We start from the raw sequence: 26612 nt of genomic DNA, 5'->3' as shown, positions 1-26612 counted from the left end.
CCCTGATTAGCCAATGGGAAGGGTAGCGGTCGTACGCCAATTACCATGTTTCTCTTTTATTAGTGTAGATTATTGACTACATTCCCTATGCTGTACTTTACATCCTCTTGACTATTTTGTAACTACCAATTTTTACTTCTTACTACCTTCACCTTTTTGACCTAGCCCCCAACATTCCTCCGATCTGGCGACCCTCAGTCTGTATCTATGAGTCTGTTTCTATTTTGTTTGATTGTTTATTTTAGATTTGGCATGTAAGTGAAATCATATGGTATTTGTCTTTTTCTGTCTGACTTTATTTTACTTATAGTAGTAGGCCCATCCATACTGTCAAAAATGGTAAGATTTCATTCTTTATTATAGCCGAGTATTATTCCATTGTATATATGGAGCACATCTTTATCTAATCATCTATTGATGGGCACTTGGGTTGCTTCCATATCTTGGCTATTGGAAGATCTTTAGCTTTTCTTGTCTGGGAAGATCTTTATTTCTCCTTCAATTTTAAATGATAGCTTTGCTGGGTAGAGTAGTCTTGGTTGTAGGCCCTTGCTTTTCATCACTTTGAATATTTCATACTGTTCACTTCTGTCTTGAAAAGTTTCTATTAAAAAATCAGCTTAAAGTTTTATGGGAGCTTTCTTCTAGGTAACTGTTTTTCTCTTGATGCTTTTAAGATTATCTCTTTGTCTTTAACTTTTCTTGTTTTAATTATGATGTGTCTTAATATGGGCATTTTGGGATTAATCATGTTTGGGACTCTCTGCACTTGCTGGACTTGTGTGCCTTTTTTCTTCAATAGGTTAGGAAAGATTTTAGCCATTATATCTTCAAATAGGTTCTTAATCCCTTACTGTCTCTCTTTTCCTTCTAGTACACCCATGATACAAATGTTATACTTGATGTTGTCCCAGAGGTCCCTTAAACTATTCTTATTTTTTTATTCTTTTTTCTTTTTGCTGCTCTTATTGAGTGTTTTTTTGCTATTTGGTCTTCCAAATCACAGATTGGATCCTCTCAGTGAACCATAAAGAGAAAATGAACACACACACACAGTGGGAGACTTCCATACGGCACATTGATTCCTAATCTGCTGTTGACTACTTCTAGTGTATTCTTCATTCCAGTTACTGTATTCTTTATTTCTGACTGGTTCTTTTTCATGATTTCTGTGTGTTTTTTAATGCTGTTGAAGTTCTCACTAAGTTTTCTTTAGCATCCTTATAATCACTGTTTTGAACTCTGTATCTGGTACCACCCACTCCCCACCCCACTGCCAGGGCTATCTCCTGTTCTTTCATTTGAGACACGTTTCTTTGTCTCCCCATTTTAGCTGTCTCTCTGTGTTTGTTTCTATGTATACGGTAGATCTACTATGTCCCCCAGTGTTGGTATGTTGGCCTTATGTAATTGTTTCCTTTGGGGCCCAGTGGCACAGTCTCCTTGATCCTCTAAGTTGGGTGCTCCAAGAGTGTTCCTTGTATGGGTTATGTGTGCCCTCCTGTCTGGTTGAGTCTTAATAGCATGTAAATGGGTGGGGTTGACCCTCAGGCTGGCTTAGTGTACAGATTGGCCACAAGCTATGTGGGGACTGGCCCCATGAAGAGGAATTTTCCCCAGTAGGGTCTGTGCCAGGTCTGGGGCAGGTCAGCAAAGGCTGAAGGCACCCTGAGACACACTGTCACCTTCTGGCTTCCCCCATTAGGTTCAGCCACTGAAAGAGCCACTGGTGGTACACAAGTTGCATGAGGCAGGTTCTCAGGGAGTCACTAGGTAGGGGCGAGTGGTGTTCACCATGTTAATACAGATTCAAAGTTGGCACCACTTTGAGGCCACTCAGCAAAAGTCTCAGGGTACACCAAGACCAGTAGCCATCAACCTGGGGCCTGTGAAACTTTGCAGTGGGGTGGAGTCTTGAAGTCATCAGGGTGGAACTAGTGAATCCATTGGGATACAGCAGATTTAGATTTGGCCATTTGGAGGGAGGGCTTAACACAGGAATGGTAGTGCCTGTCAGCCATTCAGGAAGACGGCCCTCACCTTAAACAACACAGCTGAGTTTCTCCCTGTGTGTCTCTGGCAACCCCCTCCAAGCTTGCCTGGAATGATATCATAGGTTGATCCATTTATATAAATCCTCTTTTTGAAGCTTCAAGAGACCAATATGTATGTTTTTTCCATGCATTCTGCCTAATTTTATAGTCGGCTTTTTCTAATTGTGCATGCAAAAGATCAATTTAGAAGTACCAAAGAATCCTCATGATGGCTATCTTAGTTATGAATGGGAGGCTGACTGTTGTGGGGCCTATTGCCCATGTTAATTTTGAGATCTGTAGAATCTGAACAAACTTCTAGGGAAAACCAGCACTTATGTGCACATCTCCAGATGAGCCAATGCATGGATATTTTTCGTCAGGCAACAAAGATTGTTAGTCACCTAACAATACCTGAACAAGGGCCTCTGAGAGCTTCCTGGGTGCTGCCAGAACCATGGCACTTTCCAAGGCCTGGGCCCCTCTCTTGGGCTCCTCTTTTGGGGTGAACCCATTCCAAGTGCCCTCTGCTTCTCCCCATGGCTCCTGCCATCTTCTCCAGGATTAGCTGCATTATTGCACTGGGCAACTCCCAGCACACATCTCTGCCACTCTGGATTCAGAGATGGGAACTACTATCATTACCCCATTGACTATTCAGGTTGGGGAAGCAAGTATCCTTTCTCTTTCATAGTTCAGGAAAGGTAGTGCCTGTCAGCCATGTCTCTCATTTAACCACCAACGATTTTGTGCACTCTCAGTAAACAATCCAATTAAAAGAAGCAACACATTCTTTTCCTTTCCCTGGATTATCTCAACCCTTATCTACCTCAAGAATTTTCTAAGAACAGCTCAGATAAAGTCATGACCTGCTACTTATAACAAGGAGGCCTGGGGTTTTGCAAGAGACTCACCCAAGTTCACCCAATGCAAAGTAGGGAGCTGGTGGGGCATAATGGACCCTTTCTTGTACCTAACGCTGGGTCCAGGTCTGCAGGATGGTCCTGGGTGGGCTTCTTTAGAATCTTGCTGACAATGCCAAGTAAATGTTGACATAAGAAACGTCTAAGAGATTTTTTAATGGGTTTATTTGAGCCAGGCTGATGACATTTGCCAGGGAGCAAGGGCAAATGATCCCTCAAATCCAATTTTTAAAAAAGACACAACAACATCAGGAATAAGAAAGCAACATAATTACAGATGTGAAAGTGAGTTTTAGAATGATAAGAGAACATTATTTTTTCTGATTATTTTTATTGTACAGTGTAGCATATATAGAAGGGTGCTTAAAACAGAAATATGCTTCTCAATGAATTTTTCCAAAGCAAGTATCTATGTAGCCTTCATCTAAGTTAAGCAATAGAACATTACCAACCCCTTAGACATCTCCCCCTAATCACTTTTCCCTTCCTCCTCCCCAAAAGTAGCCACTACTCTTTGCTTATAGAAATGAAAGACAATGAATTTTTTTACGTTGCCTTATTTTGTTCAGTACTATTTTGGAGAGATTCAAGCATTATTTTTAAATATATATTATTATTATTGATTAGGGAGAGGGAGAGAGAAATAGAAACATCAGTAATGAGAGAGAATCATTGATTTACTGCCTCCTGCATGCCTTCTATTCGGATCAATCCCACACCCAGGCTTGTGCTCTGATCTGGAATGGAAACCGTGACTTCCTGGTTCATAGGTTGATGCTCAACCATTGAGCCACATTGGCTGTGCTCAAGCATCTTTATTAATGTATCAGTCGTTAGTTCATTGTCATTGCATGTAACTTACTGAATAGATGTGCTTTAATTTAATAATTCAGCCTATGTTGATGTTCATTTAGTTTGTGTTTTTATTTAATGAATATTCTTATTCATACTCTTAGTATACTAATTTCTATTAGAAAGAGTATAATTTGGGGGCCATGGGCGTTACATGTATTATTTAGTAAATACTGCCAAATAGGTGTCCAAAGTGGTTGTACTAAGTGGTTGCAATATATGAGCATTCCCCTGCATTGCTTTCTGTGAAAACTGCTCTTTTCAGTTTGCTAGCTAATCTGAGGAGTTTGTAGTTGTTTCTCATTGTAGTTTCAATTTGTATTTTTCTAATGCCTGAAGAGGTTTAGCATCTTTTTATAAGTTTTTGTTTTATGAAGTGCCTGTGTAGTCTTTTTCCATTTTCTTTTAACAAAAGTTCATTCTAGAAGTTCTCTATATAGTTTGACTATGAGCCCAGTGTGCATTTTATGTGCTGTAAATATTTTTCTCACTGTATGGCTTTGCTGTTTCCTCTCAATGGTGTCTCTGATGAACAAAAATTCTTAATTTTATTAGAGCAGTTTAATCAATATTTTTATCTTGTGTCTTATTTAAATTTCATACTCTCAAGTTAATGAAGATATTTTTCTCTATCTGCCACAACTTTTCTTGTTTTTTATTTACATTTGGATCTGCAATCCACTTGGAAGTGATTATTTATGTATGGCATAAGATAAAGATCAAATTTAATATTTTTGTCCATATGGATGTGGATATGTGGTTGACCTAAGGCCAGTCATTTGAAAATACCATCCTTTCTTCAGTTGTCTGCAATCCAATCTTCCACATATCAAGTGTCTATATAGGCATGGGTCTTTTCCTTTTGCATTGATTTGTTGGTATAAGTCCTACACCTATATCACATTGTATTAATTAATGTAGTTTGTAATGAGTTTTAACACTTGTTTTATTTCTTCCTTAAGTATGTTGTAGAATTTGACAATGTGGTGATCTGGGCCTGGTATTTAATTTTTGAGGAGGTTTTCAATTATGGATTTAATGATTTTAACAATCAAAGACCCATTCAAATTTTCTTTTACTCTGGAGTCAGTTTTTATAAATTGTATTTTTCTAAGATTTTTTTATTGCATTTAAAGTTTCAAAGTTATTGATGTACAGTTATTCATAAATAATACCCTTTTATCTTTTAATGTCTATAGTGGTGTTGTCCTTTTATCCATCTCTGGTTATATGCTCTCATTCTCTCTCTCTCTCTTTCAGCATTTAATCAGTATTGCCAGGGTTTATTAGCATTATTATTAAATGTTTTCAAAGAAACAACTTTTGTTTTAGAATTTAAAATTTGTATATCTTTTTGATGATTTGAGCCTTTTGTTGTTAATCCTCACCTGAGGATATTTCTTCCATGGCTCTTCAGAGAGAGTATAAGGGAGTGAGAGAGGAAGAGAGAGAGAAACATCGATGTGAGAGGGACACATTGACTGGTTGCCTCCAGCACACAACAAGGGGTGGGAGCAGACTCTCAACCCTTCAGTGCACAGGCCGACGCTTTAACCATTGAGCAACAATGACCCGGGCAATTTGAGCGGTTTAACCTTATAAAATATGTATGCCTACTAATAATTTTATTATAAATTCTACTTTGTATGATATTAATACATCTATACCAGCTTTTTGTTTATTTGTTTTTAGTGTTTATATGGTATACTTTTTCCACACTTGAACATAAACCTTGCTATATTCTTACATTTTAGATATATATCTCTTCTAAGTAGCCTATATTTTAATACAGTCTGACATATTTGCTTCTAACTTGAGAGATTTTTTTTTATTCTTTTACTTTCAACCTACTTGTACATTTGAATCTAAAGTGTCTCCTATAGACAACACATAGTACGAACATTTTTTATTAATTCAATCTGAAAATCCCAATAAGAGAATATTATTACAAATTTATGTCAATATATTTGAAAATCTAAATAAAGTGGATGCTTTTCTATAAGAAATAAATGCACCCCTATGTTCACAGCAGTGCAATTTACAATAGCTAAGATTTGGAAACAGCCTAAGTGCCCATCAACAGATGAGTGGATTAAAAAACTGTGATACATTTATACAATGGAATACTAGGCAGCTGCAAAAAAAAGAAAGAACTCTTACCATTTGCAACAGCATGGATGGACCTGGAGAGCATTATACTAAGTGAAATAAGCCAGTCAGAGAAAGATAAATACCACATGATCTCACTCATACATGGAATCTAACAAACAACATAAACTGATGAACAAAAATAGATGCAGAGACATAGAAGCATCTGATTTCTTAGGATATATTCCTAGAAGTGGGATCACCGGGTCACACGGGCGTTCCATGACTTTCTGTAGCCCTTTTAACTGGTGCCAACAGATGTCCAGACCTGTGCTAAGCCCCGCCTAGCCGTGTGCATTCGTTTACTCTCCCAGTGACTGGTGAATGCATGCATTTACTAGACCTACTCAGTATATATTTAAAATTACAGTAATACATATAGAAAACTTCTTTGAAATTAAACTTTTCATACAGACTGAATTTTAATGACACAAATATGTCTATATAAATAAAACCAGGTAAACTAATTTGTCAACTTTTTAAAAAATATTTTTATTGATTTCAGAGAGAGGAAGGGAGAGGGAGAGATTGAAACATCAATGATGAGAGAGAATCATTGATTGGCTGCCTCCTGCACGCCCTCTACTGGGGATCGAGCCCGAAACCCAGGCATGTGCCCTTGACTGGAATCCGCCCCGAGTCCGCAGGCTGATGTTCTGTCCATTGAGCTAAACCAGATAGGGCTAATTTGTCAACTTTTTAACAACACATTTGGAAAACCTACTTTATTATATAACAGACTTTCAGCTTTAACAGACCCCCCCTCACTTGAATTAATCAATTATATCGAGGTTTTACTGTATTTCCTCTACATTAGCTGCAAACAGAAAATAAAACTTTTTAAGTATACCATTTATAATAGAATACTTTGTTTATTTTAAATAAGATACCTAGAAATAGCCTAACAAAGATGTTTTTGGTGAAATTATAAAATATTATTAAAAAGCATGAAATAGGACCTAAATAAATGGTGACATGGTCATATTCCTGGCTAAGAGACAATATCACAAAGATGTCAAATTCCCCAACTTAATCTATATTTTAATGCAATTTCAGTGAAATGCTCAACAGGATTATTCATGGAACTTGATAAGCTGACCATACCATGTCCGTGGAATAGAAAAGGAAAATGAATAGCCAAGACAGTTTTCAAGAACAACAAGCTAGAGTCACTCTCCGAGACAGCAAGCCTTAACTATAAAGTCATAGTGGTCAAGACAATGTGGTCTACTAGGAATAGAATGAAATGGCTAGTGTGAGACCCACACATGTATGGGAAAAGTTATATCAGAAAAGATATTTCAAATCAGTAGATGAAGATGGACTATTCAATAAATTGTATTAAGAAAATTGGTTATCTATACAGAAAAAGAGAAAGCATATTTCTACCTCATATGGAGTACAAAAATATATTTCAGATTCATGGGTTATTATGAAAAACAAAATTTTACAACTTTTAGAACAGAGGAGAATTTTTTATGACCCATAATATAGAAGAATATTTTAAACAAGATGCAAAAAAAACCATAGAGGAAAACTTTATAAAATTATTAAAAATAAAAAATCAGAAAAAAATTATAAATTTGGCCACATTGAAATTTAAAACTTAGATTCATCAAAACATACCATAAATAAAGTTAAAGACAAGCTAGCCACAGACTGGAAGAAGGTCTTGTGATGCATATAACTGGAAAAGATTAATATGAAAAATATAGAAAAAATCTTAAAAACAAACACAACAAATAGCCCATGAGGCAAGAATATGAACATGCAAGTCAACAGAAGATGAAATAAAAATCTCAACACGTTAGTCATATTAAAACAGCAGTGAAATATTTTATACCCATCACATGAGCAACATTTTTTTAATTCACTAATAGAATTGAAAAATCTAAACACATAGAAACAGGGAATGCAAAAGTGGTTTCCAGGAGAGGAATAGAAAGAAGTTGGTAAAAGGGTACAAACCTTCAATTTTAAGGTGAATAAGGTCTGAGGATCTGATGTGACACATGGTGACTATAGTGACAATACTCTGTTGCAAGGGGCCGGGGAAGGGGCCAGAGATGTGGGCTTGAATCCATGGGTGTTGGGTTCTCTCGCCTCTCTGCCCCAGGTGTGCCACCGGGGAGGCATGGCAGGACATCATGCTGGCCTGCATGCCAGGGAAGAAGTGCGCCCCGGAGTCTGAACCCCACAACAGCACGGAAGGGGAGGCGCCCTGTGGCAGCAGCTTCGCCGTCTTCTACTTCATCAGCTTCTACATGCTCTGTGCCTTCCTGGTAAGCTGGAGTTGGACTAAATAGCCACAGGGAATGAGCGAGCAGGTCGGGGCAGCTTGACCCTGCCATCTCCGCAGCTCATGGCAAAGGCGACCCCAGCAGAAGAGCTGCCGCGGAAAGATTGAGTTAGTAGGAATGTCCAACCACACTGAGACAAGGACAGAAAGCCTGAGCCAGAGAGACCGCAGCCAGCATCTCTCTTGTCCATTCTTGGCTCTTGTCATGGTGGCATTGTCCCAGAGAACAGAGGAGATGCCTGTGGAGGCCTAGAAGCAACTTAGACATTTTTGACCCTTTGATTGGAGAATGAGGGAAAGGTGGTAGATAAAGTTGCCCTCTCTTCTTGACAGCCTTGCCCAGCAGCCTAGGAGAGAAGCTGTCCAGCCCACGTGTGGGTTCAGCACACATAATTCTGAGGGGAGCTGTGTTATGATCATATCCAAGAGGCCCAAGTTTCAGGGACTGGTGGTGTAAATGGTGACATATGGCTGGTCTTTAGAAATGTCAGCTTCTGCCATGCTGGCAAAGTGGATTCAAGTGGCAAGTGTGTAAGAAGGTCCTCTTAGGTAACTCATCATACTCTCTGTTCTCTGCAGATTATCAACCTCTTCGTAGCTGTCATCATGGACAACTTTGACTACCTGACAAGGGACTGGTCAATCCTTGGTCCCCACCATTTGGACGAATTTAAAAGAATCTGGGCAGAGTATGACCCTGAAGCCAAGTAAGTTCCCAGGCGGAAATTCTGATTCCCAAAGCCAAGAGGGAGGATGGCACAACCATACCTATAGAAGAGGGTCTAGATGGGTTAGCGTGGGGTGGGTCCACTGGAAGCACTGAATTGTACCAGACCCCAGGGTCCAGGGTCAAGGACCAGCAGTAGGAAACCAGGCACTTTGATTAAGTCATGAACATATCTGCAATTTGCCGTTGAATGGAAAGATAGAATATCCTAGTGTTTGGAATAACTGGTAGATACTCAAATTAGGATGAATAGGACCAGGTACATCTCAACTCCTTTCCTGCCTCAAGTCCAAGGATACCCTTTTCAATCAATCACATTTGGTTAACACTCAATAAATACCTTTTGGTCAGGTGGTTAGTTGACTGAAGCAGCAAGTACATGTTGAGAATTTCATTGCACTACTAAATCCTTCCATTTTGAACATACACCACTGGATGGCTCACTAAAACCTAAACATGTATATATTGGTTTTGGAGTTTTATCATGCAATTCTGCAGCTCTGCACTGAGTTTGACCAATAGGACTCCAGCTATGGAGAGTCCCTCCTATAGGTGGGCCCCCACCTCTCAGGAACATGAGTCCTGGCCCACTGGCTAAGACCATGGCTCCTGACTGGCCTTTCCCTCCTCTTCTTCCTCTTCTAGGGGTCGTATCAAACACCTGGATGTGGTGACCCTGCTCCGGCGGATTCAGCCCCCACTGGGTTTTGGGAAGCTGTGCCCTCACCGTGTGGCTTGCAAAGTAAGAGACAACCTGGGTTCATGGGGAAAAAAGAGAAAATATGGGAGGCAAGATGCCTGTTTGTCTTGTAACCTTGGTCAGGCCAGTGCTTTAAGGGAGTGAAGACAGTATTTTATGTGCCTAAAGAAATGAGCCTGAGCCAGGTTATATTTTAAGGTTCCTTCCAGCAATAAGTTCTCAGCCTCTATAAAGGAAAAGCGAAGTGAATGCCTCATGTCCCAGTGAGCCTTGTGCCCAGTCCTGAGTAAAGGCCCTTGTTCAGAGCACGCTGTGCCACCTAGGCAACCTCACAGACTTCCATCTAGGATGGTGGATTAGGGTGCTCTCCTAGGATCACAGGGCCAATAAAAGGTCCATGCATCAGCTTCAGGGATCCACGAAGCCCTAAAATTGTATATGAAGTCACTGAGACACTCACAAATTGTACCAGGGAGAGAATTATCGTGCTCATCAGATTTCCAAGTGAGTCCACGATGTTTAGGACAGACATCCTAGGTTCTGTTAGACCCGACTTCTTGCCTATGTGGCCCTTGCATGACCCTGAGAGTGAGCGCTCCCTTAAGTCCGTGCCCTCTCTTGCCTCTGTAATCCCAACCATGTAGCCCAGCACTTGCTGAAGAGTCTTGTTTCCACTCTCTCCCCTCTTTCTTTAACTCTCATGATCACCCTTCTGAATTCCGTGTTGGAATAGTGACAGGTTGAAAGGGGGTTGGGGGGCAGTGACGTCAGAGAACTGTACAGAGGAAGAAACACAAGTAGAAAAATTCGGCTCTGTGGATAGCCCACTCATGGAAAATGGAAAATTGACAGAATATAGAACCTTCTACTTGTGCTCTGTCTTACTCAGTTTTTCCTCACTTGTACCTCCACTTCATTCCAAAAAAATAAAAAGATTTTAGACGGTTTCCCAGGGTGTAAAAGATACGAGAAACAAAGAGCACAAATTAACGTCAGGGAAAGCACAGTGGGAAACAGGAGTGGCGATGAGGGAGGCTGCAGTCCCATCGGGGCCCCCGGATGGGCCTGCACAGGCTGCGACTGAGCCGGCACTTCCCAGAGGCTGCTGGGAAAGTCACTCGGAGCAATTACAACCCTTCTTGGCACCACGATTGACAGGAGACACCATGTGATCTAACGGATAATAGCCTTGACCACATCCTGGGAGCAGATGCCAGAATGAATTTCATGGTGCCTTTTCTCACAATGACCCTGGTATATGCTGAGGGCCCCACACTGAGCACAGTGCCATGGCAGCAGTGTTGGGGGGGTGGGGAAGGAGGAGAGAGGGCAACCCAGTCCTGTCCAGTGTCAGCAAGCCTCTGGTCCAGCCTGATGTAGAGGTAGATTTTTCAATATACAGAAAAAAAAGGACAAATGCATCTCCTGCAAGCATCTCCCGTTATTGTCTCTCATATCAGGCGTTAGATGAATGTGGGTTGGCAGGTGGCTCCCAGCAAATGCCTGCGCACAGCTGCTCTCTGTTGCCAGTAGAGAGCACACCCATACGCATGAGCAACATTTGAACGGGGAAGGGGTTGGAAGCAAGGGTCTAACGGGGACAACTTCCATCCCTCCCTCACTCTGTGCAGCTGGGTGAGAGTATCCGTGGCAAAGCCAAGATTCTCCCAGAACAGGTTTTGAATACATTCAGTGGCTCCTGCTTCTACACGCCCGCCCACTCCAGACACATGCACACATGTTCAGAGGCTCCCTCCCAGCGTTCTCCTGCCCTGGTGATTCCGTGGGTCCTTTGAGAACCGTTTGCTGTAATCACCAGCTCTGCCTCTCTTTCCCTCCAGCGTCTGGTCTCCATGAATATGCCTCTGAACAGTGATGGGACGGTCATGTTCAATGCCACCCTATTTGCCCTGGTCCGGACAGCCCTGAGGATCAAAACAGAAGGTAAGAATCACCCACAGGGCACTGGAAGAGCCACCCAGAAGACCTGGCACACCAGCTAGAGGCGGTCGGCACCTGCAGAGGCCCAGGACCTTCCCGTCCTGCGCGGAGCTGTGGCTCAGCAATTACTCCACCTCGGGGTTATAAATGGGGCTTCATCCTGTTTCCTTTGCCTCTTGAATGGCCTCTAGCTTATTTATTTTGAACTCCAGCTTTCCATCTTGAAGTCATAGGGTATCGTTCAAAAACCAGAAAAAGGTGAGTGTTACCTGAAGCAAGACCAAGCCTCACCTAAATGGAATTGAATTGTCTGCAAATGGGCCTCTCAAATGCTCAACATTCTTTTTAAACTAAAAAATCTGTGTGGACTCTGGATGGGTAGCCCAGCTGGTTAGAGAGTTGTCTTGATATGTGAAGATTGCGGGTCTGATCCCCGGTCAGGGCACATACAAGAATCAATCAGGGCCTGGCCGACATGGCTCAGTGGTTGAGCATCAATCCATGAACCAGGAGGTCACAGTTTGATTCCTGGTCGGGGCGCATGCTCAGGTTGCGAGCCCAATCTCCAGTGTGGGACATGCGGGAGACAGCCGATTGGTGATTCTCTCTCATCAGTGATGTTTCTCTCTCTCTCTCTTTCTCTCTCTCTCTCCCTCTCTCTGAAATTAATAAAAATATATTTTTTTAAAAAGAATCAATCAGGGCACATACCTAGGTTGTATGGTTCAATCCCCATTTGGGGCGTGTGCGGGAGGCAACTCTCTCTCTCTCTCTCCGCCCCTCCTCCCCCCAGTTTTCTTATCTTCTTATCTCCCTCTCTAAAAAAATCTAAAAAATAATAAAAACATATCCTTAGGTGAGGGTTAAAAAAAAGCCCTGTGTGGGGAAAGGGTCATAGTGGCAAACGGTGACTATGGTCGAAGTCATCACATGCAGTGGCACAAGGGCTCAGCCAGCTCACGGGTAGGGGTTAAGATCGCACCTGTGCTCCACTAGGCAGGCCGTGCTCCCTGGGCCCATGTCCACATGGAGGGACACCTTCTAGTTTGCACAAAAGCACCCTGCGGGCTGCAGCCGCTTTGGCTGCAATAATCGGCTGTCTGTGTAATTGATGTTTTCCTGAACCATCTGTGGAAAAGGCCATATGAAATGTACCTAAGAGTTGTATTTGCTGTAAGACCTTCTAGCCTGTTATGTAGTGTTTCTCAGAGAGTGATCAAAAGACCACCTGCCTCAGATTCAACTATTGGAGTTTCTTTAAAATACTGAGTCCCGTGCACCAGCCCAGATCTCCAAATCTGAGGCTCAGAGCAGGCTCGGGAATCTGCACGTTCAACCAGCCACATTAGGATTCAGACAGGAAGTGAAGTTTGAAACCCTCATCTAGAGAACAAAGAAAGCACAGAGAGAAGCAGTATGTCTTCTTTCCCTTCTCATGCATCAGTCTGAGAGGTGCGGGCTGCCAGCCACGCGTCCTGGGCGCAACAGAAGGAGCTGGGCAGGGAGAGGGAGACCTGACTCGGATCACATCTGTGACAAGTTGTGTGTTCTCTCTCTGCTTAAGCTTCTTCATCGTCAAATAAGAGGGGTAATGAGCTGATACGAGGGGAGTCACTTCAGTGAGTATCCCACAGAGGTGCCTTCTCTCGGTTAAAGCCTTCCAGAAAATAATAGAAACATCCTAAATGAAAGAAAACAAAAACAGGCCATCACAATACATGTCAAAAATAATGAGCTCATCTTTAAAAAAATTAAAAATGGTTCAAGTTCTGCTGCTAAGCTACTAGTAAAAAGAAACAACGAATATACTCTTGGTAGCTAATGCAATAGCTCAATCTGAAATGGATGTAAGTAGGCCTATTCTTCACATGGGAACAACTGAACACACATTATAGCAAGGAGAAAAACTGGAAGGACATTTATTATGTTAACAATGATTCTCACTGAGTAGTAGAGTGAGCAGTGATGTTTACCTTCTTCCTTTACTTCTGTTACTTTCCGAATTTCTACAATGACTATTACAGTTATGTCCAGGAGGAAAGGTTTCCTTCTCTAAGGGAGAAGGTGTGATGACGGCGAGAAGGAATACAGCTTGATGTAAATTGAGGGAACACATTTTCATTCCTTGGAGGACTGAATAGCACTGGTGCACAGAGGCCCGAGTCCTCACTGTTGAAGATGCGCTGTCAGCGCAAACCAAGCCCCAGCTAAAGAATACCAACCGCTGCTGACAGTGCCAAAGGCGCTGCTCTGAAATACCCAGGACGCATGGCCAGGCTCCAGGAAATGAGCGCTCGCGGGCGGAAGAAGCCAGCCACATGGGAACTGCAGTCAACAATTAAAGGAAACTTGAAACACTAAGACATTTATCTACTGCATAGCATTGTCCCTATGGCTCACAGCACTGTTTTGTATGCTTAAAATTCTGTCTGGTGGGTAGATCTCCTGTTAAGTGTTCTTACCAGAATAACATGAAATTTTGGGGGGGGGGGGGGGAAGAAAAAGAAAAAAAAAGGAATAGCTACCAAAGGGCCCACAGTGCCAGCTCAGGGGCAAACCTTTATCAGAGACAAACCCTCCCCCAAAGTGTTAATCTCTTAAGTCTAAAAGACAAAGGCAAGTTCTTAGAAGCCACTAGAAAGAAATGTGAGAAAGCGTCTCAATTTGTGAGGATAAAGTCTTCACCAGTCATCACCCTTCAGACTTTTGAGCGTGGAAGGAATTGGATAGAAATTATCACCTTCTTCAGAGAACCAGTCCCAAGCCACACAAAACTTTGGGATGCAGAAGGAAGATAGTTTAAATACTTAGATGATGTGCTACAACTGCTAGTGACGTTCCCCAGGTACACAGCTAATCGTGAGAATAAACTGAGGCCTGAAAAAATTTAAAAGTTCTTTTGGAAGATGGATTTGTTGCCTAAGTCCATGGTAGCAGACTGTAGCAGACGGGACAGAAATGTTTCCTCTCACAGTTCAGGTGGCCAGAAATCCAAAGTCAAGGTGTCAGCCGGGGTCCCTTTTGGCTCTGAGGGGGAGCTGTTTCCTGCCTCTGTCCTGGCTCCTGGTGGCTGCCTCACTCCAGTCTCTGCCTCCATCCTCTCCTGGCCTTCTTCCCTGTGTGTCTCCACATGACTCCTCTTCTGATAAGGACACCAGTCACACTGGATTTAGGGCCCACCTGATGAGTACAAGCTCATCTTAACTAATCACATCCACAAAGACTCTATTTCCAACTAAGGTCATATGCCAAGGTTCCATGTGGACATGAATTTGGAGGGAACACTATTCAACCCACTACATAAGATAAGTATATTTGAGCATTGTATTAATTTGGACTCTTTCACTGCATATGTCAGAAACCACTAGCTACCTTACCCAGGAAGGGAGCCTAACCACAAAGGACCCCCTCCACAACTAGAATGCCAAGACTGCCCTTTGGCTCAGGTGACGTTCTCACAGGGGATTCAGGTGTCCGCCACTCTCCCTTGCCACCTCTGCTTGCTCCTGTTGGGCTTCCTTCAAAGGGAGCCTCTCTGGCAGGGCCACAGAGCGGATTCCAGCGCAGGCAGCCTGACCAGCCCTGGCCGTGCTGCCTCCTTGCGGAGTAGCACTAAGCGATTCAGCATACAGACCTCACTTGATTGCTCGTTGCAGATAGGGCAAGACCCTCCACCAGCAAAAGGATTAGGACTTGCTGAAGGCTCAGCTGATGGTTACCATTTTTTAGCAATATTTTTCAGTTAAGGTATTGACATTGTTTATATAGACACTAGCGAGAGTCCACGGCCAGCGTGGCTTTCGCAGGTTCAAAGACTTGGAGGGAGGGCTGACGCGCAAATGATACACACAAGACGGAATATTAATTTTTATAATTACCGGGGGAACCAGAGAATAACTCAACTAAGGAAGTCGAGTTCTCCCTGTTGCTCCTTTCCCAGCTGCTTTTATTTGCTAGAATACACAATTGCCTTTAGGAATGCAAACAGACATATCAATGGTAATGTTTAGCAAACAGTAAGATTGCCAGGTCTTGGGGGAGTTTGCTTTAGGCCATTGAGTCAGCAGCAGGTAATAAAATGTAGATATTCACCCTGTGAATATCAAAAGGAGTCCTGGTCAGCCTTCTGCCAGACTCCTCACATTTATATCAATTACTGTTGATCTTGGTCATCAGCAGACACTAGAGGCCTGGTGCATGAATTCATGCATGGGTGGGGTTCCTTGGCCTGGCTTGTGATCGGGCCAATCAGGGCCATCTCACCCAGTCCCAGTCAAGGTTGGCCGGGGCAGGGGCGGGGGGGAAGGACCACAGGAGGTTGGCCGGCTGAGGGAGGTTGGCTGTGGAAGCTCACTGACTACCAGGGGGCAGCTCCTGCATTGAGCATCTGCCCCCTGGTGGTCAGTGTGCATCATAGCTATTGGCCAGTCATCCGGTCGTCTGGTCATAACAGTCACTTAGGCTTTTATATATATAGATAATGCTATTGTACAATTAATAAACTACAGTATAGTGTAAACATAATGTTTATATGCACTGGGAAACCAAAAAAAAAATTGTGACTGGCTTAATTGCAACATTCGCTTTATTGCGGTGGTCTAAAACGGAATATCATAGAAGTCTGCTAGTATTGGTTTCCTATTGCTGTATAACCAATTCCCACACATTTCTTGTCTTGAAACAACACCCAGGTATTGGCTCCCAGTTTTGTAGGTCAGGAGTGGAGCCATGGGGTAGCTGAGTTCTGTGCTCAGGGCTTTACAAGGCCAACAGGATATTGGTCAGGATGTGTCCTCTCCCAGAGGCTCCAGGGAAGAACCCACTTCCAGCTCATTCAGGTTGTTGGCAGGATTCACTTCTTGCAGTTGCAGAAGTAACTGCTGGCTCTCTGCTGGGACCACTCAGCCCCAGAGGCTGCCTCTCTCAGCTCAGCTCACAACACAGTGTGTGCTTTCTTCCAGGCCCACGCCACCATCTCTCACTCCTGCTCCCAGCTGGAGAGAACTCTCTACTTCCACCTTTTGACCCTCTTCACACGTTTATTTTTTGTCTGTTTTGTTTTTTATTGAGGTACAATTGACATATAACATTGTAATAGTTTCAGGTATACAACTTAGTGATTTGTTATTTGTATATGTTGTAAAATGATCACCACAATAATGCTAGTTAACATTCATCACCATGTATAGTTATAATATTTTTCTTTTGATGATAACTTTTTTTAATCCTCACCTGAGGCTATGTTCATTGATGAGAGAGAGAGAGAGAGAGAGAGAAACATTGATTGATTGCCTCCCGTATGCACCCCAACCACAGACCAAACCCGCAATCTAGGTATGTTCCTTGACTAGGAATTGAACCCGCAACCTTTTGGTGTACAGGATGATGCTCCAACTGAGGCACCCATCCAGGGCTTGTGATGAGAACTTCTAAGATCTACTCTCTTAGCAACTTTTAAATTGCAATACAGTACTAACTATAGTCACCAAGCTGTACATGATATTCCCAAGCTGTACAGGACTTATTTATTTTATACTGGAAGTTTGTACCTGAGAACTCTCTACTGTTAAAGAGCTCATGTGATTAGGTGGGGCTCACCTAGATAACCTCCCCATCTCAGGGTCATATGTGCCATGTAATATAACCTACTCACAGGGTGAAATCCGTTCTGGTCACAGGCCAGGGACTGTGCAGGGGTGCATATGCATATATCAGTGGTGGTGGGAGGAAGGTTGGGGGCATCTTACATCCTGTCTCACAGCTGCAGGCCTCAGCTTTCCTCTCATACGGCAATAAGGCCATTATCCCAGAGGCCGCATGGGGTAGCACCTCATTAGCCTGTTTCGCCAGTGGGGAAGGTAGACCCAGAGAATCCAGTGTCTTCCGATTTCTGCCTCCACACTGAGGCTGTGCCACCTGCTCCCCGCAGGAGACTCAGCAAAGGGCTTTGACACTGGGAAGACTGCTCTTCTTCCAATCACCCACATCTCTCTGGCAACCACGGGGGCCCTGAGAAATGCCATCCAGGAAGAGCCCCTGTGCTCTCCCGCCAGATGGCTGTTGAGCTCTGTCCAGCACCAGCAGCCTTGTCAGTCCTAAGTGCCGCCCACAAGGAAAAGCAGTGTGTGAGGTGAAGGGACGCCCCTGGCTGGCTGAGTAGCAGGCCGAGAAGGAATGGCATTGGACAGGGCACAGCACAGGGGAGAAAGAGAGAAACAAGGGATCAGGACCATCTGTGGGGCACTTGATGCTGAGAGCACACCCCATGGGGGGCCTCCAAGAGTCGGATGATCTTTTCAGCCTTGTGTCTGTCTCCCTCCCCTCAGGGAACCTGGAACAAGCCAATGAGGAGCTGCGGGCCATAATCAAGAAGATCTGGAAGCGGACCAGCATGAAGCTGCTGGACCAAGTAGTGCCCCCCGCGGGTGGTAAGTGCTTCCCGGTCTCCGCACACTCGCCACTTGCCTGGTTCTTGAGTTGCTAGGCTTGTGGGAAGCCTGCTCTCCCCGGACCTTGCCTGTGGGCTGAAAGGCCCTCCTGGTTAGAAGGGATGAGGGTGCCACGCCCTCCACAAACTCAGATACAGGCCGTTGGGTTGGAGATCGAGTCCAGTCCTGCATTTCGCAGATGAAGTCAGACAAGGCCTCTCAAAGCTTGAGGTTTGGCAGAACTTCAAGGAAACTTTTAAGTTTCCCCATAAACCCCTGGCCTGATGGCTCTTGTCATAAATGGGCCCTGAGAGCGCCTCCTGGTGGGAGCTGTGTGTGTCCTTCCCAGGGCATGTTGCTCAGCCCTGTGCACCCACAGCCCCTACCGCTGTCCTGAGTCATAGGTAAAACAGCCTTCCCACACATGTAATTTCCAAAATATTAATATAATGCTTTAACTAATATAAAATGTATTGAAATCTAATGGCTTTCAATATGTAAAGTTATAACTAACTGAAGGAATGCTTGTATGCACCCACGTATAACGAATAAGTGTTTAAAGGAAGTAAGATGATTGAATATTGTCAACATCTTGTTTTTGTCATTTTGAAGTATAAAGCCTAAGTATATTTAAACAACTTTACACACGCACATATATATACATACACCTGCATACATGCACATGCAAAGGACACATGCTGACTGAGACAGGCAGGTCAACGACAGCGGGGACTCAGATTCCATCGGGGCAGGTGAAGCAAAGTCTTCTGTCAACTTACACAGCAGTTATGTTCCTGGAAAATTCTGGATATATTAAAACTATGTAAAATGAAGTTAGGTTCTTAGCTCGGATAACTATAAGCAGGTTGTCCCCCACATGGATGTCCTATCATAATACTTGAAAGAGTGAGAAGCTATTATTTATTGTGCAAAACATGTCTGTGCTTAAGGGCCACATCGAGAGCCATTTAGTACCAGTAGCACCCCAAGTCACCATGTCAACTAAAAACATCCCACCTTCCCTAACTGGTTTGGCTCAGTGGATAGAGCGTCGGCCTGCGGACTGAAGGGTTCCAGGTTTGATTCTGGTCAAGGGCATGTACTTTGGTTGCGGGCACATCCCTAGTAGGAAGTGTGCAGGAGGCAGCTGATCGATGTTTCTCTCTCATCGATGTTTCTAACTCTCTATCCCTCTCCCTTCCTCTCTGTAAAAAATCAATAAAATATATTTTTTTAAAAAAACAAAACATCCCACCAGCCTCAAAACACTTTTTGAAAGGTGACACCACCCCTGTTGAGAACCACTTCCCAGAGGGAAGGCAGGACTGGGACTAAGTGGAGTCACAAAGATGGACAGGCGCCACCTGACGGCTTACATACAGTATTTTATTTGCTCCTTGTAACGTTTCTATGACGTTTGCTCAAAGAATCATAGTTCCTAGAAACTAAGTAGCTGGCCCAAGGCTACGCTGTGAGGACCTAGCAGATTTGGGATTCGAACCCAAGTCTGAGGGATGTCAGAGCGCCAAGCTCTTTCCCCTGCAACACTTCCTCCCCGACTGCCCTGGACAGGGGCTCAGGGTCTTTCCTCCCTATGGGAATGAGGCCCTTGCCAGAGGGATAGCCATCACTGCTGTGGATTTGGCTCCTCGAGGACAATTAGAAGCAGGAGAATCATCACAAGCCCTTAGATCTGACCCAACCAGCTGATTCCCTGGCCCGTGGCCCTGTCCTTCACAGAGACCTAGGAGGTGGAGCAAAGGAGGTCCTTATAGGGCATGAAATATTCTCGTTGGAGACTTCCTGGCTTCTCCATCACATGGTTCATTCCCAAGACAGGGGACCCAGCCAACCCAATCTGTCTGGTTGAAAGAAAAACCCAAACTTACACAGGAGGAGGTGCTCCTCCCACCACCCCTCCTGCTGGCCTTTAAGCAGAACTATGTTTGCACTCAGGGGACTGGTTGCTGGGGTGTGAAGCTTCGGAATCAAATGGGAACAGTAGCAATGTCAGTTCAGTAAACGGAGCAAGGTGGGAAATAATTTTGACAATATGGTATTTTTCTTTAAAAAGGGGGGCAATAAGAATATATTGCTCATTTACAGAAAGCATTTGCATAAAGAATCTTTGCAAAAATATTCAAGAAACTAATAAAAAGCTTATCTATTAGGAGGTGGTAACCTGACAGATGGGCACAGTGGGAAAGAGGATATTCACTATATAATTTTTTATATAGTTTTGTCTTTTTGAACCATGTGAATGTACTATCTCTTCAAAATATAAATTTAAAAATTTTTAAAGTTTGGCTGCTGAAAAAATAAATTAATAAAGCCCAACTGAATTCCCCTTGTTCATCTCCAATTCCCTGCTCTCTCTTTAAATGTCAGATGATGAGGTCACGGTCGGCAAGTTTTATGCTACTTTCCTGATCCAAGAGTACTTCCGGAAATTCAAGAAGCGCAAAGAGCAGGGCCTCGTGGGCAAGCCCTCCCAGAGGAACGCCTTGTCCCTGCAGGTGAGGGGCCAGTGGGGCCACACCCCAAGGAAAGGCCTGGCCACCTTCCTCTGACCTCTGGCCAGGGTCCAAGTCTCTCACCAGTGGGCGGGGGTCAGGTCCCTTCAGAAGGTAGATGCGCGAAGGGAACATAGTCCTTTCCCTCCGTGTTCTCTCCACACACACTGCCCGCATGGCCCTGCCTGCTCCGCGGTGCCCAGGCTCGGGAGCGGGGCTGAGGTTCCCTGACAGCCCCTGCCACCTACCGTGCCTTCATCTCTCCTGGATACGAGCCTGGGTTCTTCCACTCGGAGCCAGACAGAGCGGTCCCAGAGACGCCCTGGTTCGCACACACAGGATGCCTTCTGGGGGCTCCCTGCCTGGGGAGACACGCAGGTGAGTGGCTGGGCGGGGGCCCCGGGCTCACGTGTCCCTCTGGGTTCCAGGCTGGCTTGCGCACGCTGCACGACATCGGGCCCGAGATCCGACGGGCCATCTCCGGAGACCTGACAGCAGAGGAGGAACTAGACAAAGCCATGAAGGAGGCTGTGTCTGCCGCCTCTGAAGACGACATCTTCAGGGTAGGCGGATGCTACAGAGCACTCTCCACCTTAATCAAGTTCGGTTGAAGCAGGAGGGTGGACTGGTGTCCTGCCAAGAAAACCCAGGGAGAAAGGCCCGAGTTCTGTGGCAGATTCCAGCTCTGCCCACCAGCTATTTCCTACCCCTCCTCTTTTCCAAGCCCAACTCCCTCTCAAGCCAGGGCTCCCAGGACATGGCAGCTCTGAGGGCATCGTGGGCTCTGGGGAGAGGAAGAGGGACCCATTTTCCGAGGGAAATGTTTCCAAGGAGAAAGTACATTAGAAGCTGCAAAGTGATGGCCCTTGGGCCTCAGCTAACATGCAGGCCCATTTAGTTCGCCAGCATTTGAAAATCGGGCACATTCAAATAAAAATCTAGACTTCGGGTTTCTCTTTAAAGCATGCGAAGCCCTGTCGATGTTAGGCTGTGGCCCCCATGGCAGCAGAGGGCTGGAGCCCAGTGGCAGTTGTCCCCTAGATGGGACATGTGTTCTCCAGGTCACAGGGCCCCTCCAGCCTTGCCCCTCCTCCCCTGGGCCGGAGGCTGAGCTTCAGTGTTCACAGTAGGAACAACAGGACTGGACCGCTTGGGCTCTTACATCCGGCTCTCTCCATTCATTGGTGGCACCTGCCTAATCCCGAAGGCATTTATCTAAGTGTTTCTCCAGCGAGGGCCAGCGCACACCTGTCCCTCCCAGCCCCGTGCCCGGGTCTCCAGGCTGTGGAAACACAGGGAGGCGAGAGGAAGTGGTCCTGCCTGTAGCTGACCTGTCATCACATCCTCATTCTCATCACTGCGAAGTGTGCGTTACTGAACGGCCTCAGGGACACAGCAGCAGGTTGACACGGCCCTGCCGACCCCGCCGACCAACCTTGCCAATAACTACTTGCCCACTTACCCAGGACAAGGAAAGAATGCTGGGCATGAGCCCGATTCCAGATCTGAAATCTCTAAGACCCCCCGCCCCCCCCCCACACACACACACAAACACACACAGGAAAAGAGGCCATAATATAATAGAGGTAGTAAATCCATCATCTTTATTTTCAAAGCCTTTGGCTAACACGTTTCTAGCCCAGTGAGCCAGTTGGAGTTCCATTTTTAAATCTTGTTGGAGCCTCCGGCTCTTCCCCGCCCCTCAGACCTCACAGCACCTCAGCTGCCACCCCTCCCAGGTGCAGGAAAGGCTGGGCGCCCTAGACTCATCCTTGAACTCAACCCCAGTCTTCCGCAGGCTCATTAGAAACTCCCCGGGCAGCGGCTGCCCTGCCTGGCTGGCTCCCACAGGAGGTCCTGTCCCTCACTATTCCCCCAGCCCTTCCAGAGGGGACTGACGGGTCCCTGCCACTCCAGCTGCCAGGCCACGTGGGTGAAGAATCCCCGCCCGCCACCTGCTGCCCCGCGTGGCTGCACTCTCGGAGGGCGGACAACTTCCCTTGCGGTGGAGAGGTTGCCACTGAGGCGTCCTCCTCCACCCACCCCTCCTGTCTTGCCTGCAGAGGGCCGGTGGCCTGTTTGGCAACCATGTCAGCTACTACCAAAGCGACAGCCGGAGCACCTTCCCCCAGACCTTCACCACTCAGCGCCCGCTGCACATCAACAAGGCCACCAACAGCCCAGGCGACACCGAGTCCCCGTCCCATGAGAAACTGGTGGACTCCACCTTCACCCCCAGCAGCTACTCATCCACTGGCTCCAATGCCAACATCAACAACGCCAACAACACTGCCCTGGGCCGCTTTCCCCGCCCCACCCGCTACCCCAGCTCCGTCAGCGCCGTGGAGGGCCATGGGCCCCCCTTGTCTCCCGCCATCCGGGTGCAGGAGGCAGCGTGGAAGCTCAGCTCCAAGAGGTAAGCAGGCGGGCGGGGCACCCAGGGCCCTGCGCGGCCTCACACACTCCAGCTTAGAGGGGTCGGGGAGGAGAGTCTGGTCCCCCAGCCTGCACTCACCCCTCACGCTGGGGTGGATGCTGCTGCCTCGTGATCCAGGGAGAGAGCAGGGTGCAGGCTGCCTCCCAGGTCCTGCCCTGACTACATGTGGCAGCCATGCTCAGGGAAGGCGTGTGGCCCCACTGCCAGCAAGTGTCCTGAGGAGCACGCCTCTGGCAGAGCTTGCTCTGTGCTCTGGGCCCAGCCCCGCCCATGCAGAGGCCCTGGCCTCTCAGCCCCAAGATGTTTGTATCCTGGCTACACTACAGACACCATTCCCCAAGTGGGAGGGGAACGAAGTTACCGCCTCCTCTTTCTATCCTTCTCACCCCTCCAGGGAGGGGCCTCTTGGTGGCAGGAGGCCCTTCGCTGTAGCAGTTGCTCATCTCTCCCAGGGTAGCGTCATTCCTGGTCTTGACTGCGCCTCCCACCTCCTGACCGGCTCTTTCTCCCTGTGCTCTGCTCCCTGGTGCTCCAGGGCGCAGTGCTGGGATAGCCTGCTCCCTGCTGCCATGCTCTGGGCCTCCGGGAGCACAGCCTGGCCTAGAGGGTCTGCCTGCCTATGTGGGCAGCTCTGGCTCCCCAGGCTGGTGGGAGAGGCCGCGCATCTGCACCTTGCACCTCACCCTTAGCTGCACTGCTCTCCCAGAGCCGGGTGGCAGATCCCAGCATGCCCGGTTCTTGGGCCAGTCTCCTTTTCTGCCCTTGAGCTCAGAAAAATTGAAATGTCCCAGCGTCTTTCTCAATCCATGGGCATGTGTCCTGAGCTGCTTTCCTTCAAGGAACCAGCGGCACACTTGTACGTCCACATGGCCTGGCCACTTACCAGTGACTGACGGCAGACGAGTCAAGCCGGCCATCCGTCTACATTGCTGCCTAAGATTAGCTGGCTCACCACCAAGCAGTGCTGGGCGAGTCCTGCCCACTCACACTGATGCCTTCTAGCTGCAGGGCCGTGTGTGAGCCCTGGGTTTGGTGTGCTGATCAGAAAGGCTGGTTTGCACAGAAGGATGTCAATGTCCAGGTGGCTGGCCCAAGCTGTCTTGGCGGCCCCTCCCTTTTCTGCAACCCTCCCCCCTTCCTATGTCCTTCAGGGACTCAGTCCTAGTACCCTCTTCTCCCTGCTCCCCTTATCCTCCAAGGAAGGCTTGCTGTGTTCATCACTAGCATCTCAGTGTAAACTAACCCCTCCTTCAAAGGGAATTTTCATATGAGACTTTGTTCTGTATTAAGTAAGGAAGGTAAAAATCACTTTAGAGAGGAGTTAGGGAGGGATATTGGGGATTTCTTCCTCTCCCCACAGATCCATCTGTTAGGGAAACAGGATCACAGCGCCTAGCACATAGTAAGCGCTCTCTAAAATCTCAGCTCCCACCTCCCATCACAGTTGGGAAAAACAACAGTCAGGGCAGTAAGTTTCAAATTGTGAAGAAGGACAACTTAAACAAAGTTCCAGCTCTGGACCTTGTCCTTCGTGTCACAGCTCAGGGCTGAGGTGGCTCCGGCACTGGCCTTGCTTTTGCTGGGGACAGACCAGCGCACCCTGCACACAGTGGCCCCCGAGGAGTGGTGTTGCCTGCCTGCTGCCATTCCCTGTGTCCAGCGCATCCCGTGTGCCTCACCAAAGCTCCCTCCCTGTCCCTCTCTTCCCACCCCATTCAGAGCCTGGGACTGTGGGGTGGGCAGCCACCGGTGAGGGCCTCCCCCAGACAACTGCGCTCAGTCCCAGCACTCAGTTCTGAGGATGAAGGGGGATGTTTCTCTGACGCCTCATGAGTCTGAGGATAACGCGGGCCCTGGCTTTCTGGGTCTAGAGGAAGAATGATGGAGGGCCTACTGAGCCCGGCACAGGCAGGAAAGGGAGCTAAGGAAGGCGTGAGCAGGTGAGCAGAAGACTGGCCGAGGGAAGGCGGTAGAATCCCAGGCACATGTGGAGTGGCAGGGATGTGTGCTGCGAGCTCCATGGAGACTCAGCTCAGCAGAGCCTCAGGCACACTCCCCTCTGCTTAGACCAGTGATGGCGAACCTTTTGAGCTCGGCGTGTCAGCATTTTTAAAAACCCTAACTTAACTCTGGTGCCGTGTCACATATAGAAATTTTTTGATATTTGCAACCATTGTAAAACAAAGACTTATATTTTTGATATTTATTTTATATACTTAAATGCCATTTAACAAAGAAAAATCAACCAAAAAAATGAGTTCGCGTGTCACCTCTGACACGCGTGTCATAGGTTCGCCATCACTGGCTTAGAAGCACAAAGCCGCTCTCGGAGCCTTCTTCTCCGTGCCTGGACTCCAGGGAGCCAATGCCAAACATGACACCAGGACCTCTCAGCTCTGCCCAACCAACGCCCAAAGGCCCACTGCCTCTAGTGAAGGGAAGGGGCAGCACGCTCATCGGCCACCCCCCCTCCGTCAGTGCAGCCCAGGACCCTTCCTTAAAGGCTGATCCTCTCCTCCTTCCCAAGCACCATCTGGTGTGTTGCTTCATTTGTTCTTCACAGCAAGCCTCTGGGTCAGGCAGGGCATATGTTATTCCAGTTTTATTGATGGGATCCTGAGGCTTGGGATGGCCTCAGTCACTTATGCCAGAGGGTAATTGAATGGGGTCAGAACTCAGGTCTCCCTGGTCCTAACCCTCTTCCCACATGGAACCTCAACCCCAGTCCTGTGCTTCCTCCGCGATTGGTCGCAGGCGGGCCTGGCTGCTGTGTGTGAGCGCGTGTGCACGTGCGTGTGATGCCGTACTGCTGAGGAAGGGGAGGGGGCTGGCAGTTTCTGATTTTTTCTCCATCTTGGACACTTTAGGTGCCACTCCCGGGAGAGCCAGATAGCCATGGTGTGTCGGGAGGAGTTTTCTCAGGACGAGACCTACGACGTGCAGATGGGTGACGACGCGGAGTACTGCAGTGAGCCCAGCCTGGTCTCCACAGACAAGTGAGCCCTGTGGCCTCTGCCCCGCGGGCCCGCGTGTGTAGAGGGGTCTGGGCGAAAGGCAGGCCCTGGGGTCCCTCCTCTGGGAGAGATCTGGAAGGGGAAAGAGGTCACATGTCAGAAGAGCGCCTGCAAGGCAGCTGTCAGCTCGTTAGGGACAGAAGCCCCAGACCCACACAGACACACACAGTCCCCTGGTTAGCTTGGCCCTTCCTCACAATACAGTGCTTTCAGAAAAAAAAACTTCTAAACAACGAATAAATATATTTTACTGGTCTCCACAGACAAGTGAGCCCTGTGGCCTCTGCCCCGCGGGCCCGCGTGTGTAGAGGGGTCTGGGCGAAAGGCAGGCCCTGGGGTCCCTCCTCTGGGAGAGATCTGGAAGGGGAAAGAGGTCACATGTCAGAAGAGCGCCTGCAAGGCAGCTGTCAGCTCGTTAGGGACAGAAGCCCCAGACCCACACAGACACACACAGTCCCCTGGTTAGCTTGGCCCTTCCTCACAATACAGTGCTTTCAGAAAAAAAAAACTTCTAAACAACGAATAAATATATTTTATAGTGAGACTCAGTTACACACATACACATATTGACCAGTAAACAAACATTTGTGAAACTAC

At 46.7% G+C, this 26612-nt stretch overlaps 1 protein-coding gene across 1 annotated transcript in view; it reads left to right on the top strand.

The window, feature by feature from the left end:
- CACNA1C (calcium channel, voltage-dependent, L type, alpha 1C subunit) overlaps window positions 1-26612 on the top strand; it is a 231694-nt gene that overhangs the window by 190137 nt on the left and 14945 nt on the right. Inside the window, exons 33-41 of the mRNA XM_014539424.1 lie at window positions 8073-8238; window positions 8835-8962; window positions 9628-9724; window positions 11524-11626; window positions 17950-18051; window positions 20440-20567; window positions 20993-21127; window positions 22628-22980; window positions 25869-25997. Coding sequence (XP_014394910.1) covers window positions 8073-8238; window positions 8835-8962; window positions 9628-9724; window positions 11524-11626; window positions 17950-18051; window positions 20440-20567; window positions 20993-21127; window positions 22628-22980; window positions 25869-25997 — 1341 coding nt within the window. The remainder of the gene's footprint in view (window positions 1-8072; window positions 8239-8834; window positions 8963-9627; window positions 9725-11523; window positions 11627-17949; window positions 18052-20439; window positions 20568-20992; window positions 21128-22627; window positions 22981-25868; window positions 25998-26612) is intronic.

Source organism: Myotis brandtii, unplaced genomic scaffold, assembly GCF_000412655.1.
Source record: "Myotis brandtii unplaced genomic scaffold, ASM41265v1 scaffold216, whole genome shotgun sequence".
NCBI lineage: Eukaryota > Metazoa > Chordata > Mammalia > Chiroptera > Vespertilionidae > Myotis > Myotis brandtii.
The sequence above is the reverse complement of the archived record's forward strand: the minus strand, read 5'-3'. Positions and strand labels throughout refer to the sequence as shown.